The sequence below is a fragment of the Sciurus vulgaris genome (assembly GCF_902686455.1).
Source record: "Sciurus vulgaris genome assembly, chromosome: 4".
Taxonomy (NCBI): domain Eukaryota; kingdom Metazoa; phylum Chordata; class Mammalia; order Rodentia; family Sciuridae; genus Sciurus; species Sciurus vulgaris.
In genome coordinates, this window is record NC_136464.1 from 5,607,146 (window position 1) to 5,619,834 (window position 12,689).

The window sequence follows — 12,689 nt, forward strand, 5'->3', positions numbered from 1 at the left end:
GGAAATTGCTGCCCCTCCACAAGCAGCACACAGCACACCACAGCAGCACACACGCAAGAAGACCCGCCGGGCCCAGAGCCCAACTGGGCTGCCCTCACACCACCCAGGAAAGGCACTGCGTGTGGCTGCCTGGGGTCAGGCCGGCAGCACGCCTGCTCACGAGTGCTCAGCAAGCCCGGGCCGCTGGGTGGTTGACACCACCTTCTTCACGCAGGACAGTCTGCAACTGGGGGAGACCCACCTGATGAACTGGGACTCCACAGGGTCATAGAGAGACATCAGGACTTCAGCATCTTCTCCTATTTTACAAACCACATTTTTGAGGTTAACAAAGAGAGCCAGAGAAGGGGTGGCAGCAAACTTAGCTTGTCTGTTAATATCCATGTTCTGCTTCTGAGACTGTAAAAGGAAAGAAAGCAGAAAGTCAACATAGGCAACATTCATCAATAACCCTGGCTTTTTTTTTTAATCCCCTATAGCATGGAAACAGGTGCAGAAGTGGGCGTAAGTCAACTAAGCCACTCACGCCCTCTCTTCCCTGTCCTCACCGCAAGTTCTAAACCACGGCTCTACGGGTTCAGAAAAAGACACCCTATGCAACCGCCACAACCTCACATTGATACGCCGAGTATTTTCAGAGACAGAATTTTCCTGTAGCCAATCAATGACCAGCAATGATGAGCACAGGTGTAGTTGCGTGCTCTAATTTGTTTCCCTCATGAGAATAAACACTCCTGGGACGTTTCTTGCTATCCTTCATCACATCCTTGGTGTCCAGCACATACTAGATGCCCAATGAATACTTGCCAAATTAACAGATGGCAAATCAAAACATCAGCTTCTGAATATCTACCACATACGTGAGACCATCGCAGGACAGAGATGAAATAGTCACCAGACTTGTGTTCCTGCCCTCGTCAAGCTACCATGTCACGCCCCTACCATTGTCAGAGAGGAAGCGGGAATCAGATGCAGCATCAAACAGTACCATCTCCCGTCTGATAGATGACCACCCGGTCAAGGCCGCCTGGCCCCATGGTCTCTGGTGCAGCGCGATGCCGTGCACACTTTGCAGGCGTGCAACGCCCCCCTGCCCTCTGCGCCCCCCTGCCCTCTGCACCACACCTGCCCAGGAGCCAGCCCTTTCATCCTGTGGGACCCAAGCTGAGACGCTGCTCCACTTTAGGGTCTTCAGAGCCAAGGCTGGGCTCCCTTGATATCTTACGACAGCGGCAGCTCTGGCTGAGAAACGCTGCCCTCGTGGAATGGCAAACACAGAAGCACAGACTTACTTTTTCCTCCTGTAGTCTTTCCTCCACTTGTTTAGAAGCTATCTCGTGAGCGCGGAAGAGACTAATTGTGCTTGTTAGTTCTGGATCTAAAATGTTCCCATCTTCATCTCTAACCACCAGGTCCAAATCGAGAATCCTAGAAAAACAAGAATGCAGAAGGGACTTGAATTCCCTGGCACAACTCCAGCCCCGGGCACTGAGCAGATGAAAACATCACAGAAAGTTGGGTTCACCCACAATTATTAGGACGCATAATTCCGTAAGGTCACTTTCTTAAATATGCCACCTGAGGGCTTTTAGAAATTCCTTCAGTTGTACTAACACTGCAACAGTGATGGTCTTTCGGTGATAAATTTTATAGATTCACAAAGTCCAAGTGAATGTGTGTTCCCAGTGACTGTGGACAGCATGGGCAGTCAAAGCACACTAGTTACACGTGTGCACGTACTAATGTGCGGATCGTGTACCCGAACACTAAGCTGGCAGTTGTGACAGCACCGTTGGTTTGGGGAGGGAGGGTAGCAGAGACACACCCACCACACAACTTACTGGCCACTATCCCAGGCAGGGTCACAGCGAGACCTTCCTTCTGCCTAGAGTCAGATCTAATCCCTACGTGAAGCCACCGGAAGATTTCCAATACACTGTTTGAACATGGAACATATGGATGTTATCCATAGTAACGTCCATAGTGACCAACTTAAAACACAAGCAACATCTGGCTAGCAAATCTGTCCCCTCTATCTGGAAGTATTTTTTGGCAATATGCTCTCTGATTCCCCAAATCCAACAAAACTGTTGGGTGATAGTTACCAAAGATTTTACCTCAAAGAATAAAACAAAGGCGATTTTACATCACGAAAGAAATCAAAAGAGGTGTGCTCAGGCGGCGTGTTCTAGCGTTCTTTGCCCTGAGACATGCAAGTCTTCGGGCGGGAAATGAGCTGTATCTCCTCATGCTTGGCCACTGGGATGGAGTCCTCCTTTAACAGGTCTAGAGCAGCAAGTTCCTTCTGTATACCACATGACAAAGCTAAGGGAGCCTTCTGAAAGAAGGGTAAGCTACAGTCTGAGAACATCTTTATGGGTTACAAGTTCAAAAGGGAAGCTGCTCCACCAGTAAACGCTCCACAGACAAATTAACCCGGGCTTCTCTTGAGGTCACAGGCCTTAAAGCTGAGGCGAGTCAGGACGGGTCATGTGTGTTCAGTTCTTGGTGTCACGCTGGGCCACTGCACTGTCTGCAAGGCAACTGCCAAAGCCTCATTCTTCCCTTTTCCTATCTATTGAGTAAGTTCTACTGTTGGGGAAACAGGATTGACTGGGCCTGACAGTGGTGTGAGGGTCAGCAGGCTTTTAAATAAACAATCACAAGTTTTTGCACAGCAGGAAATTAGCCTTAGTATTGCAAGGAGCAAAAACATTTTAAAGCCTTGTCAAGTCTCATTGGCTCTTTTTAATATGCTTCACTAATGAGGTAAAGCCTATCCCTCCCAAATATGACTACTAATCCCAGCCCTGACCCTGCCGGCTAGGAGGCCAGGCTTGGGTGGGGTCAGTGCTATCGTGGGCTGGTCAGAGCCGTGGGTGGAGTCAATGCTCGTGGGGGTGGGTGGGGTCAGCTGTGTGGACCTGGTCAATGCTGTGCGAGCAAGGTCACTTCTCCTGCTAGAGCAGCCACACAGCCCTGGTTCTGCAGGCCCAGTCAAGGGTCCTGCAGGTCACACAGATTTAGGCCCAACGAGAAGGGTGGAAGGCTCAGGCCCTGGGCCAGCCTGCCGAGAATAGCCTGCCATGCAGTCCTCACCTAAGTCCTGCCCTGCCAGAAGACCAGATCAGACCCGCCTCAGAGACAGGAGCGCTGGGAAATTAGTACCCTGTCCAGCAGCAAGTACCTAGGGAGCCACAGCTGGGACTCTGCACCAGAGCAGCCGCTCTTCACCTGGCAGCAGCTGAGGGCTCGTGCTACCAACAGCAGTGCTCTCTGGGGTACCGAGCAGCCACTGCTAAAGCCGTTCATGTGTGCCTGGCGGAGACGGGAACTCCCACAAGAGCCACACGTATAGGAAGCAACTCTGTGTCCCCTGAATTCAAACTCAGCAGGATTCCGCTGCCATCTGTGAAAGCAGACAAGCTCACCCAGGGAACAAGGAGCTGACGTCAGTCCCTGCCCCCAGAACTCAAGGGCACAGGTGCTTCTTATTGCATGAGGTTCCCTGGCATCAAATACTGAGCCAAGAGTACAAGTTGCTTGTTGGAGGAAATCGCTCTAGGTCCCTCCAGAACAATGACAAGGACAGGCTGCCCAGCCCCAGGCTTCTTTGCCCCACCAGTTGGACAAAGGCAAGAACAGCCTTCAAGGATGACTCAACACACTACTGATTTTCAGAATCCAATAGGAAATACCTCATTCTTTTCTAAATGAAAATCATGTCATGATTCAGATGTTAGAAATTTTGCTTCATGATAAAATGTAATTTTGATGTTCTCAAGGCTTACGGTTATGCTATTATATTGGGTAATTTAAGCATAAAATCATCTCTGAAACAAACAAACCTGTTTCCATAATCAATTTTGGCAGTGACCTTCTTCTTCAGTTCTTTGAGCTCATCCTGGGGCAGAGTTCCAGACAGAATCTGTGATCGCCACTCAATAAGGTCATAGATCATGTGCCGAACGCTGCGAAACATCTCCCTGTTATCTTGCTACGTGGGGAAAGAATAAGGTTGAACTGTAACATTTTGGGTATAAAATAACATTGTGGAGATCATATTGAATGAAATTTTCTTCAAATATAGCATGGGATCTACTAATGTTAAATTAAAAAGTGTTTTTAGCATGAAATGGAGCACATTATATAGAATTTGTTCCCTATGAGAAATCAAATGTTAAAAGACTAAGAGGGGATGCACGGTCTCCACGGCCTCACCCGACCTTCCTGAGTAGGTACCACGGGTCAAGAGGCTAGCACAGCAGGAACTGGACTATGACCTTGAGCCTCTACCACGGGGCTGACGCATAAAGCTCCCTCTGAATGACCCTGGCCCACACTCTTCGAGATGCCCTGCACCCTGGGCCCTTCGCGGCACCCTGGGGAACTGGAAGCCCAGGCCTGCCCATCAGCTGAGTCACACTGGACCCCTAGTGCACAGCACACACATACAGATGCTTCTGCAAGACATCGAATCTCATTCACAAGCTCTCAGAGAGCACTTTGCTGAAAGGAAGATGCAAATAGGACACAAAACTCATACTTCTTACCTCTTCCTAGGTATTCTTTCAGGATTAATGGTACAAAAAAAAAAAAAGCAACATTTGCAACTGTAGGATTACAATTCATCAAGGGGATTAGGGATTACCCACAGGAAAAATGACCCAGCAGTTCTTTTCATGGAAAGAAATCTAGGTGGGACCTAATCTAATATTTCAATCACCACAGTCATTTTGAAAAAATAAAATGTGGACATAACTCGTGTTTTAAAATGACATCTTTACTTACCTGAACCACTCATCCTGTTTCTAGTATTCAACCTACTTTCTAAGAAGTTCTAAGAGCCCCACCACCCACCCACCCGACCCATAGCACCCTAATGAGCTATCTTACATCTCATGAGCTATTCTTCATATTATCTAATTTCAATTTTTAAATGAAAACTGAATAGTCGAAATTTATGATTTATTGCAAAACCATGTTCCCTTCCTTCTGACTACTTCTCCTGTCCATTTGTGTAAAGCCATCTCAACTCTCTGAAATCCTAAATAATTTGCTGACTTGTCCACAATCACAGAGAAGAGAAAAATGCATATAAAAATAGTATAAGCCTCTTTGACGTGGCTTTGCACAAACCAAACAATGCGAGTCCACCAGAGGCAAACTCTAGATTTGTAAAAGAATACCAAGGTGCTGGTCAGCAAGGCCTGCTGAGGGGCTGAAAGACGAGAACCACGTCCATCAAGCACAAGGCAGCATCGACTCCTGTTTATTTTGTTGCCATATTTTCGTTTAAAAATTGCTAAGTTGAACATGAAACACTGACTATGAAATTGCTCAGATTTACACAAAATATTCATGGCTAACTTTACGCTTTTAGGTTTTTGAGTACATTTGATGAACAATTACTACAACTGCTTATTACAGTGCATTTATAGGAAACCACTATATAATCAAGAACAACAAGCTGCCCAAGGAGCAGCTGTGGGACTTTAGGAAGTTTTCTATGTTCCCGAGACATTAACGCACTGACTTCCTCCCAGAGCCCTTGCTTGGCGGTAATAACATTAGCATATGAGAAATCAACACTCCGAATAGAAATACAGGCTTAACAAAAGCCAATCTTCTGCAAATATGAATTTATGTGCAAAGAAAGGGCCTGAGGGAATATGAAATAGAAGACGCCTGAGCTCCGACCTCTCTGCATTAATAAGGCTTCTCCTGCGTCAGGAGAACTGGACAACCACACACCCAGACGGAATGCAAAACATTTCCCTGCGCTGCCAAAATACGGCTAAATCGGAACCAATAAGAGGCACCACCTCCAGTCCCCCTCCACCACCTCCATAAAAAGGCACCTATTTCTGCTTAAAAGATTTTCGTTTTCTTGATCAAAACCAAAACTCTCTGAGGCAACATCTATGCAAATTGCCTAGTCCAGGGGCCTGAAGGCAACCAGATCCCTTTTGCACGTTGGGGGGAGGGGGCAGCAGGACTCCTCCAGCCCTGACTCAAAGGGAACAGGTCAAAGGGAACTCGGGTCCCAATAGTGGTCAGACAAGGGGGCTTTCCCTGTGGGGGGAAAGCATCTCACAGTACAGCGAGGTCCAGAAACACCACTATCCATTTTTAAGTTTGAAAGTCACATCTTCTCACCACGTAGAGCTGCCTCCAGATGGTGGACCACTCGCGAAGCGTTGTGGTGACCTCCTGAATGAGCGGGAGGTCACCCGGGATGACCGTTTCATGTTGCCTGGGATGAAAGAAGGAAAAGAGGCTGATTCCAGTGCTGCGTTGTCCGCTGCCCACGGCACCTGACCATTCCCAGTCTCGGCCAGTGTTCAACATGTAAGCAAATAGAAAGGAACACACAGGCAAGACCGTTCACACGAATAAATACACACAAAAACGACACGCATCATTTGTACGGAGCCTGAGAATGTCCACCTATTCTGCATGTCAGCCGTGTCGCACGTCAAGGCAAGATGAAGAACGCCAGTCACCTCCATTAAGACTTCAGAACTTGGGGATCCGGAAATGGAAAGCACACTCACAACACAGGTCCCCGTCTGTCTTGGAGATGCGGTAAGTTACCGCCCGTCTGTGGGGCACTAGCGTGCACTTTGGGTTAGGGTCTTTTCACATTTCCATCCTGGTAAGACTCGTGTGATGTGCAGGAAGTGGCTGTCCTGGGTGACACGTGAGGTCGCAGTCCTTGCGTGTCCGGGCACCCCTCCCGTACGGAGCCCGAGGAGCCTCCTACCTTTGCCCTGCACCCCAGCGGCACGCTCGGCCGGCCTCAGCTCCACCCACCTCTGCATTCTCCTGGGGACCAGAGTGGCCTTTGTTTTCTGGGCAGCGCTCAGAACTGGCACTACGCCCACAGACTGGGACTGGGTGCGACGGAAGCTGCGGCTTCTGCATTAGGCTACCAGGCCCCACGGGCACACTGTGTGTCCTGAGCAGACCATAAGTGGGTCGGGGGAAGGTCGGGGGCACTGCCACAGGTCCCCTGCGTCCTTGATTACGTTGGCCCAGGCCTGTGGACAGGCCCCAACTTTGGCTCACAACTGGGTTCAGCATACAGTGAATGACTTATCAACGGTGGGGTCTCCCAAAGCAAGACACAGTGAGTCCTAAAGGAAGGCTGTCCTCATGGGGAGGCCCAGGCCCAATGCACAAGAGGGGAGCTGTGAGCCAGGCACCCCACCACACGACATGGTAGCCAAGGACTTCCCCTGGCAGGACATCGCCGGCATCCACTGAGATGTGACTGGCCACTGAGCCTGTCACCAAGCGCCCCGGGAGCTTGATACGTATGTGTTTCTCGAGGGTCTACAGCATCATTCACTCGGCCTGCGGGGGAAGTGCCCCTGCTCCACTGTGCACACAGGCAACACAGGGGTGTCCACTGCGGACCCAGAGTCTGGGGGCTCTTCTCACACTACTAGAAGCATACTGCTCAGCCACATCGACCACGTCCTTGTGGCCAGGGCCTAATCCATGCACCAAGTCCCAGACTCAGTTCTGGTCCCTGCTTCCTTCCTCCTTTCCACATGCCCGATCTGTCCCATTGGACCACCACACCAGCTGGCACTGATGTACTTGACCTTGCTGTGCCTGCCAGGGATCAGGAACCAACAGCATCAGGATGCACATCCCTAACAAGGCTGCCTGGAGGGCAAGGTCAAACCGAGGGAGAGGTCAAGGCAGAGCACCAGTGAGGGCGAATGGACCACCAGCAGGGGAGGGAGGGTGCGCTGGCGAAGGGCCACAGGCTTCCGGTGGAGTGAGGAGTACGTTCGAGAGCTCTACCACACAACCCAGTGATTACAGTCAGCAAGGACACATCCTACGCTGGAAAACGACCCAAAGAGCAGTTCTAAGGTCTTCTCACCACAAATAAATAAGAAAGGGAGGTAGTGCATGTTAATCGGACTGACATCACATATACATATTTCAAAACACCATGTTGTACACCATAAATATGTGCAATTTTTGTCAATTAAAGTTTTTTTTTTAATTTTTAAAATAAGCCAATGGTGGTGATTCTTCTTGGTCACTTGTTCTTGCATAATAAGCCAGATGTCAAGAGAAAGGACAGGCAGGGAGGTCCCAACCTGAGCCAGACGAACTAGGTGTGAGGGCACGAGGCTATGTCACAAGCAAGAATCAACAGAAAAGTCACAGAAGGCCAAGGACAGCACTGGACAGCCATGGGCAGGGAAGAAGGGCTGGGAGCAGGTCAGGGCAGCAAAGAAAGTGGCCAGGCGGGCATCAGCACCACCATGGGGCATTACATGGAGTGGTGGCCATGGTGTCCAATGCTGGAGGTGACTCCTGGCCTGGAAACAAGGGTGCACAGGTCCCATGTCAGTACAAAGGGAGAGGACAGTGAGAAGCACTTTTTTATGGGGGGAAACAAATACAGAATTAGTGGCAGCAGGCATATGTCAGTCATTTGGGATGTCCAAAAGCAAAAGAAGGCCTGTGTCCGAGAGAAGAGAGAGACCAAGCAGGAGAGCTCAGTAGAGGCAGAGCCAGAGGGGACTGTGCCAGAAACCAAACATAACATGGAGAACCTCGGAGAAGAACCTGCAGGAGGGACCGCAGCACGAACTTGCAGAGCACAGGGGGACAGCAGTGGGCAGCGGTGGGCACTGGTGGGGCAAGAGTGGCCCGCACAGGAAAGAGGAGGGAAGCATAGAAAAAAGGGTGGATGTCTACAGCTTCAGGAGGAAAGGAGGTGCCATCCCATCAAGCCCAAGGGCACAAGGCCCTCGGTAGGAGGGAACAGCTGGGCAGCCTGGCAGGCCAGGAACACAGAGTGTCCAGAAGCTGAGCATCAGCAGGACAATGGTCTGGCACTCCACTCACCTCTCAGGTCCATCTGCTGACCCCACTAGAGCACCTGAGAGCAGAAGACCGGGGAACAGGAACCGCTGTGTCCCTGCCTGCCTGCCTGCCTGCCGGCCTGGGAGGACAGGGCCCCCTCAGTGAGAATCGAGGCAATGACTGATCACTTTATTAGAGTGATTCATAATTACATCTCACATGTATTCTTCCATATGCATCAGAATACTTTGAAAAAAGATTAATCTATCAAGTCGATAAGGATTCAACACAGGTATAAAATACATTAAATGCCCACATTATTCAGTTATTTCTGCAAGAGAATAACAATTTTGGAACTTTCTTTTCCTTCCCCTTAGAACTTTGCATACAAAACATTTTATCTCTCTTTAAAAAAAGAAAAAAAAAAAAAAAACTCCCTATTGCAGGTCATCACCATTCATGCCTCTAAATTATTTTCTTCATTTTAATTATGCATCATGGAACTAGAGAACCCGAACAGCCCTTTCATATGTTAAAAGTACAGTGCTTGGAAAGGCAATTTTGTAATCAGCCAAAGAGATGTCATTATGCAGTAATCATATGATTAGTAATTTTATAATTTACATATTTAACTGAGTGTGAAGATGTAGCAGAGACCAAAAAAAGAAAACATTTTAATGTTCCTTCTTCCGAACTCACACCTGGCTATTCATTTGCCATTCCTGCCGAATGGGCTCCTGCGCCATAAATGTTCCTCTAATGATCATATGCATCAGTTTGACGACCTCCAGGAAACACACATCACAATGAGATGAAGTGCAGATTCATACGTGTCCCAATTTAACAACTGCTGCTAACCCCTAAACTCCATTTGTATTACAGCATGCTAATCCAGAAAAAAATGGACTCAGAACTGAGGGGTAGGGGGCAGGGCTGTGGAGTCTTTGCCAAGTGGGGTAGCTCACAGGGAAGCAGGGCACCAGTTCAAGGAGAAGGACTGCATTTGCACTGGTGACCTCAGGGCGCAAAGCAATACGGCACACCATTCTGAATCATGGGCTCCCTTTAGGACCCCAACTCCTGAACCACTGAAGTCAATCATGCCCGTGGTCTTACCCCCCAGTGCCAACCAGCCCAACATTCAGCAGCTATACCACATGTGATCACTGTAATTCTTCATTTAAACATCAAGAAGAAACTCACCCTTTTCCTTCAACTATTGCTTCTTTAAGATGAATATATGAAGCAGGAAATATACCCTTGGAGAAAAAAAAAAAATGTTATTACCAATATGAACACTGAATGCAAATCAAACCACAGCCCTCAAGAAGGTGGCGGTTCAGGTAGCTGGATCGCCATTAACTTTGCAAGTCTTACGCTAAGCCTTACACACAGCACATCAGAGGGAACAGAAGTGTAAACAACAGCAACTCAATCAGCTTGTATTTCAAAGAGTCTGCAGATGTCTTAGAAGAAAACAGAGAAAATGTGTTTGCAAAGGAAAAATTCCCCCGACACAAGAAACTTCTCATTTCCTCCGTGAGTCGCCACCTTTTCCACTGCTGATCCTGACACAGGCAAATCAAAGGCCAACTCGGGATGATAGTTTAGGAAGATTCTCTTTCAAAATAAGATTATCCTCAGAAGGTGGTTCATATCATGGCTTCCCACTTATACACTGACCCCTGTCCTACATCCATGGGAATTTTCTCAAAAATCTCCAAACAGAGGAATCATTGGTAAAATAAAGGGAGGTGAAATGAGCTTTGCCCCACCTGCACAGCTGCTGGGGAAGCGCACTAGTTCATGTTACATAGCACCCTGCATCTCCAAAGCGCCACGCACACACAACTGACAGGACCGTGCCCGAGGGAGGCGGTTTCTTAACAGGCACTTGGGGTCAGACAGTCTGTGAAGAGCCAGGAGGAGTTTTAGCAAGAGCTGTGGTCCTGCTTCCTGACCCTTGCTGGAGGGCCACGGGGCTGGGGTCTCGGGCAGCACAAGCCAGCAAGCACTTCCTGCATGAGATCTGGAGCTCACAGCAGAAACCCAGTCAGTGCCCTGTGGCAGGAACAGAGGTTTCCCACTGGGTCCTCCTTGTATCTGCCCCCAAAGAATCTACACGAGATCCAGACTGGCAATTTTGATCAGAAGGGCATGGGGCACAGAGAGGGCTAACAGGCCTCTCTGAATGGGGCTAATGGGCACAAGGTTCCCCACTCCTCTGCCTAGGAAGGCAAGTGGCTGGACTGAATACAAGGAAATGTTATCACAAGAGCAAAGGAGTCAGGCTGGAAGTCAAAGGCTGAGCATCAAGGAAGACCAAGAGACCCAACACAGCTCAAGCCGGCCAGGTCCCAAGTATCCCAGACACCTCTAAGTTCCAGGATGGTCCAAAGGTGCACATGGCACATCTTTCCATGATGCCAACGTGCTCTAATGGGGGTAAGAAAGCAGAGAAGCCACCTCCAGTACTGCCAGGTGCCAGGGCAGGGATCCCCGGACCTCAGCAAACCCAGGCAGAATCGTGAAGACAGGAAGGGAAACAGCCAGATGAGCCCGGGCACACCTGGAGGCTGGCAATGAGCAACTCTGTGGAGGGCACCTGGGCCTGGCCCCGACCGCCTCGCACCTGCAAACGCTTCTGCAGAGGACACCTGCAGAACACGGGGAGTCAAGACTTCTAAGGGTCACATCCCGACCCCACTCTGGGAACAAGGCAGAACTACAAGCTCTGCAAGGCTTCCTTGTCCTCCTCTGCCACTGAGGGTTTCAGATGAGAAAGTACCCATGCCCGCCCCAGCTCCACTGCGTAGGAATACTCTGCTTCAGGAGGCACCAGGAGAACAGGGGAAATCCAAAACTGGGGAGGTGATACCAAAAGCCAAGTGCCAAGGAAAGGGAAGAGCCCCTGGGCAGCACAGGAAGCCATAGCATCGGCCTTGTGGGAGAAAAGCAGGGGAGGGGGGTAGGTCCCCAATCCTAGTGTCTTCCTTATGACCATCTTCAACCATGGTACTCCTGAAGAAACTCGGGGTTCCCTCTGCAAGAACACACCCTCCATCGAAAAAGAAGAGAAACTGACAAGAAAAGAGAACTTTCCTTGGAGACTCTTCCACCTGCCTGGTTGAAATCTGTCTGTTCCAAACTCTGAGGCGGCAGGACACCAGATGCAGAGATGCACAGCCCGGTCTGCACCCAGCAGGGCCGAGTGGGGAGGTCCTCCCAATTTGCAGGTTCGGCTAAGCACGACTCCTATGCACTCCCTTAGAACCTGGTGCCAGAAGAAGGCCGCCCTGGGGACCACCTGCACCCCTCCAAGTGACTGTGGACAAGCAGCTTCACGGTCCCCACAGAGCTCAGAGGTGGTCAGCACAGCCTGGCTCAGGCCTCCAGGAAGACAGAGCAGAACTTGTTAGAGCCTCGGATCACAGTGGAAAAAAAGCCCAGCCCAACATGGAGACAAGGGAGGCAAACTTCAGGGAGTAACAGGAACCATCTGTCAAACGTAACTAGACCTTAAGACATACAGGCCAGCATGGGCGGCCTACCTATAGCTTAGAAGGGACAGAGCTTCAAAATCATAGCATCAGAGGGTAAAACCCAAGAGCCATAATTAGGTTTTGCAAAGCTAAGAATGTCAAAGCCACGTGGATCGCGGACGGGAGTGCCCGCCACAGCAATCAGAGGTCTAATTACGTGTTTGAGTTTCAGATATTCCAAGAATCATGCATGCAAACTGCCCTAGAAAAGCAGTTTTTTGTTACTCAACCTGAATGATATAAAAATCATCAAATGCAAGAGGGAAAGGAGAAAGCCTGGGCTTCCAAGGCTATTCCCTCGTCAAGGGT

At 49.5% G+C, this 12,689-nt stretch overlaps 1 protein-coding gene across 1 annotated transcript in view; it reads right to left on the reverse strand.

The window, feature by feature from the left end:
* Positions 1 to 12,689, reverse strand: part of DOCK1 (dedicator of cytokinesis 1) — a 490,559-nt gene that overhangs the window by 424,414 nt on the left and 53,456 nt on the right. The window contains 5 exon segments of the mRNA XM_079137291.1: positions 242 to 399; positions 1,293 to 1,428; positions 3,849 to 3,997; positions 6,160 to 6,256; positions 10,042 to 10,097. Of these exon segments, the coding sequence (XP_078993417.1) occupies positions 242 to 399; positions 1,293 to 1,428; positions 3,849 to 3,997; positions 6,160 to 6,256; positions 10,042 to 10,097 (596 nt within the window).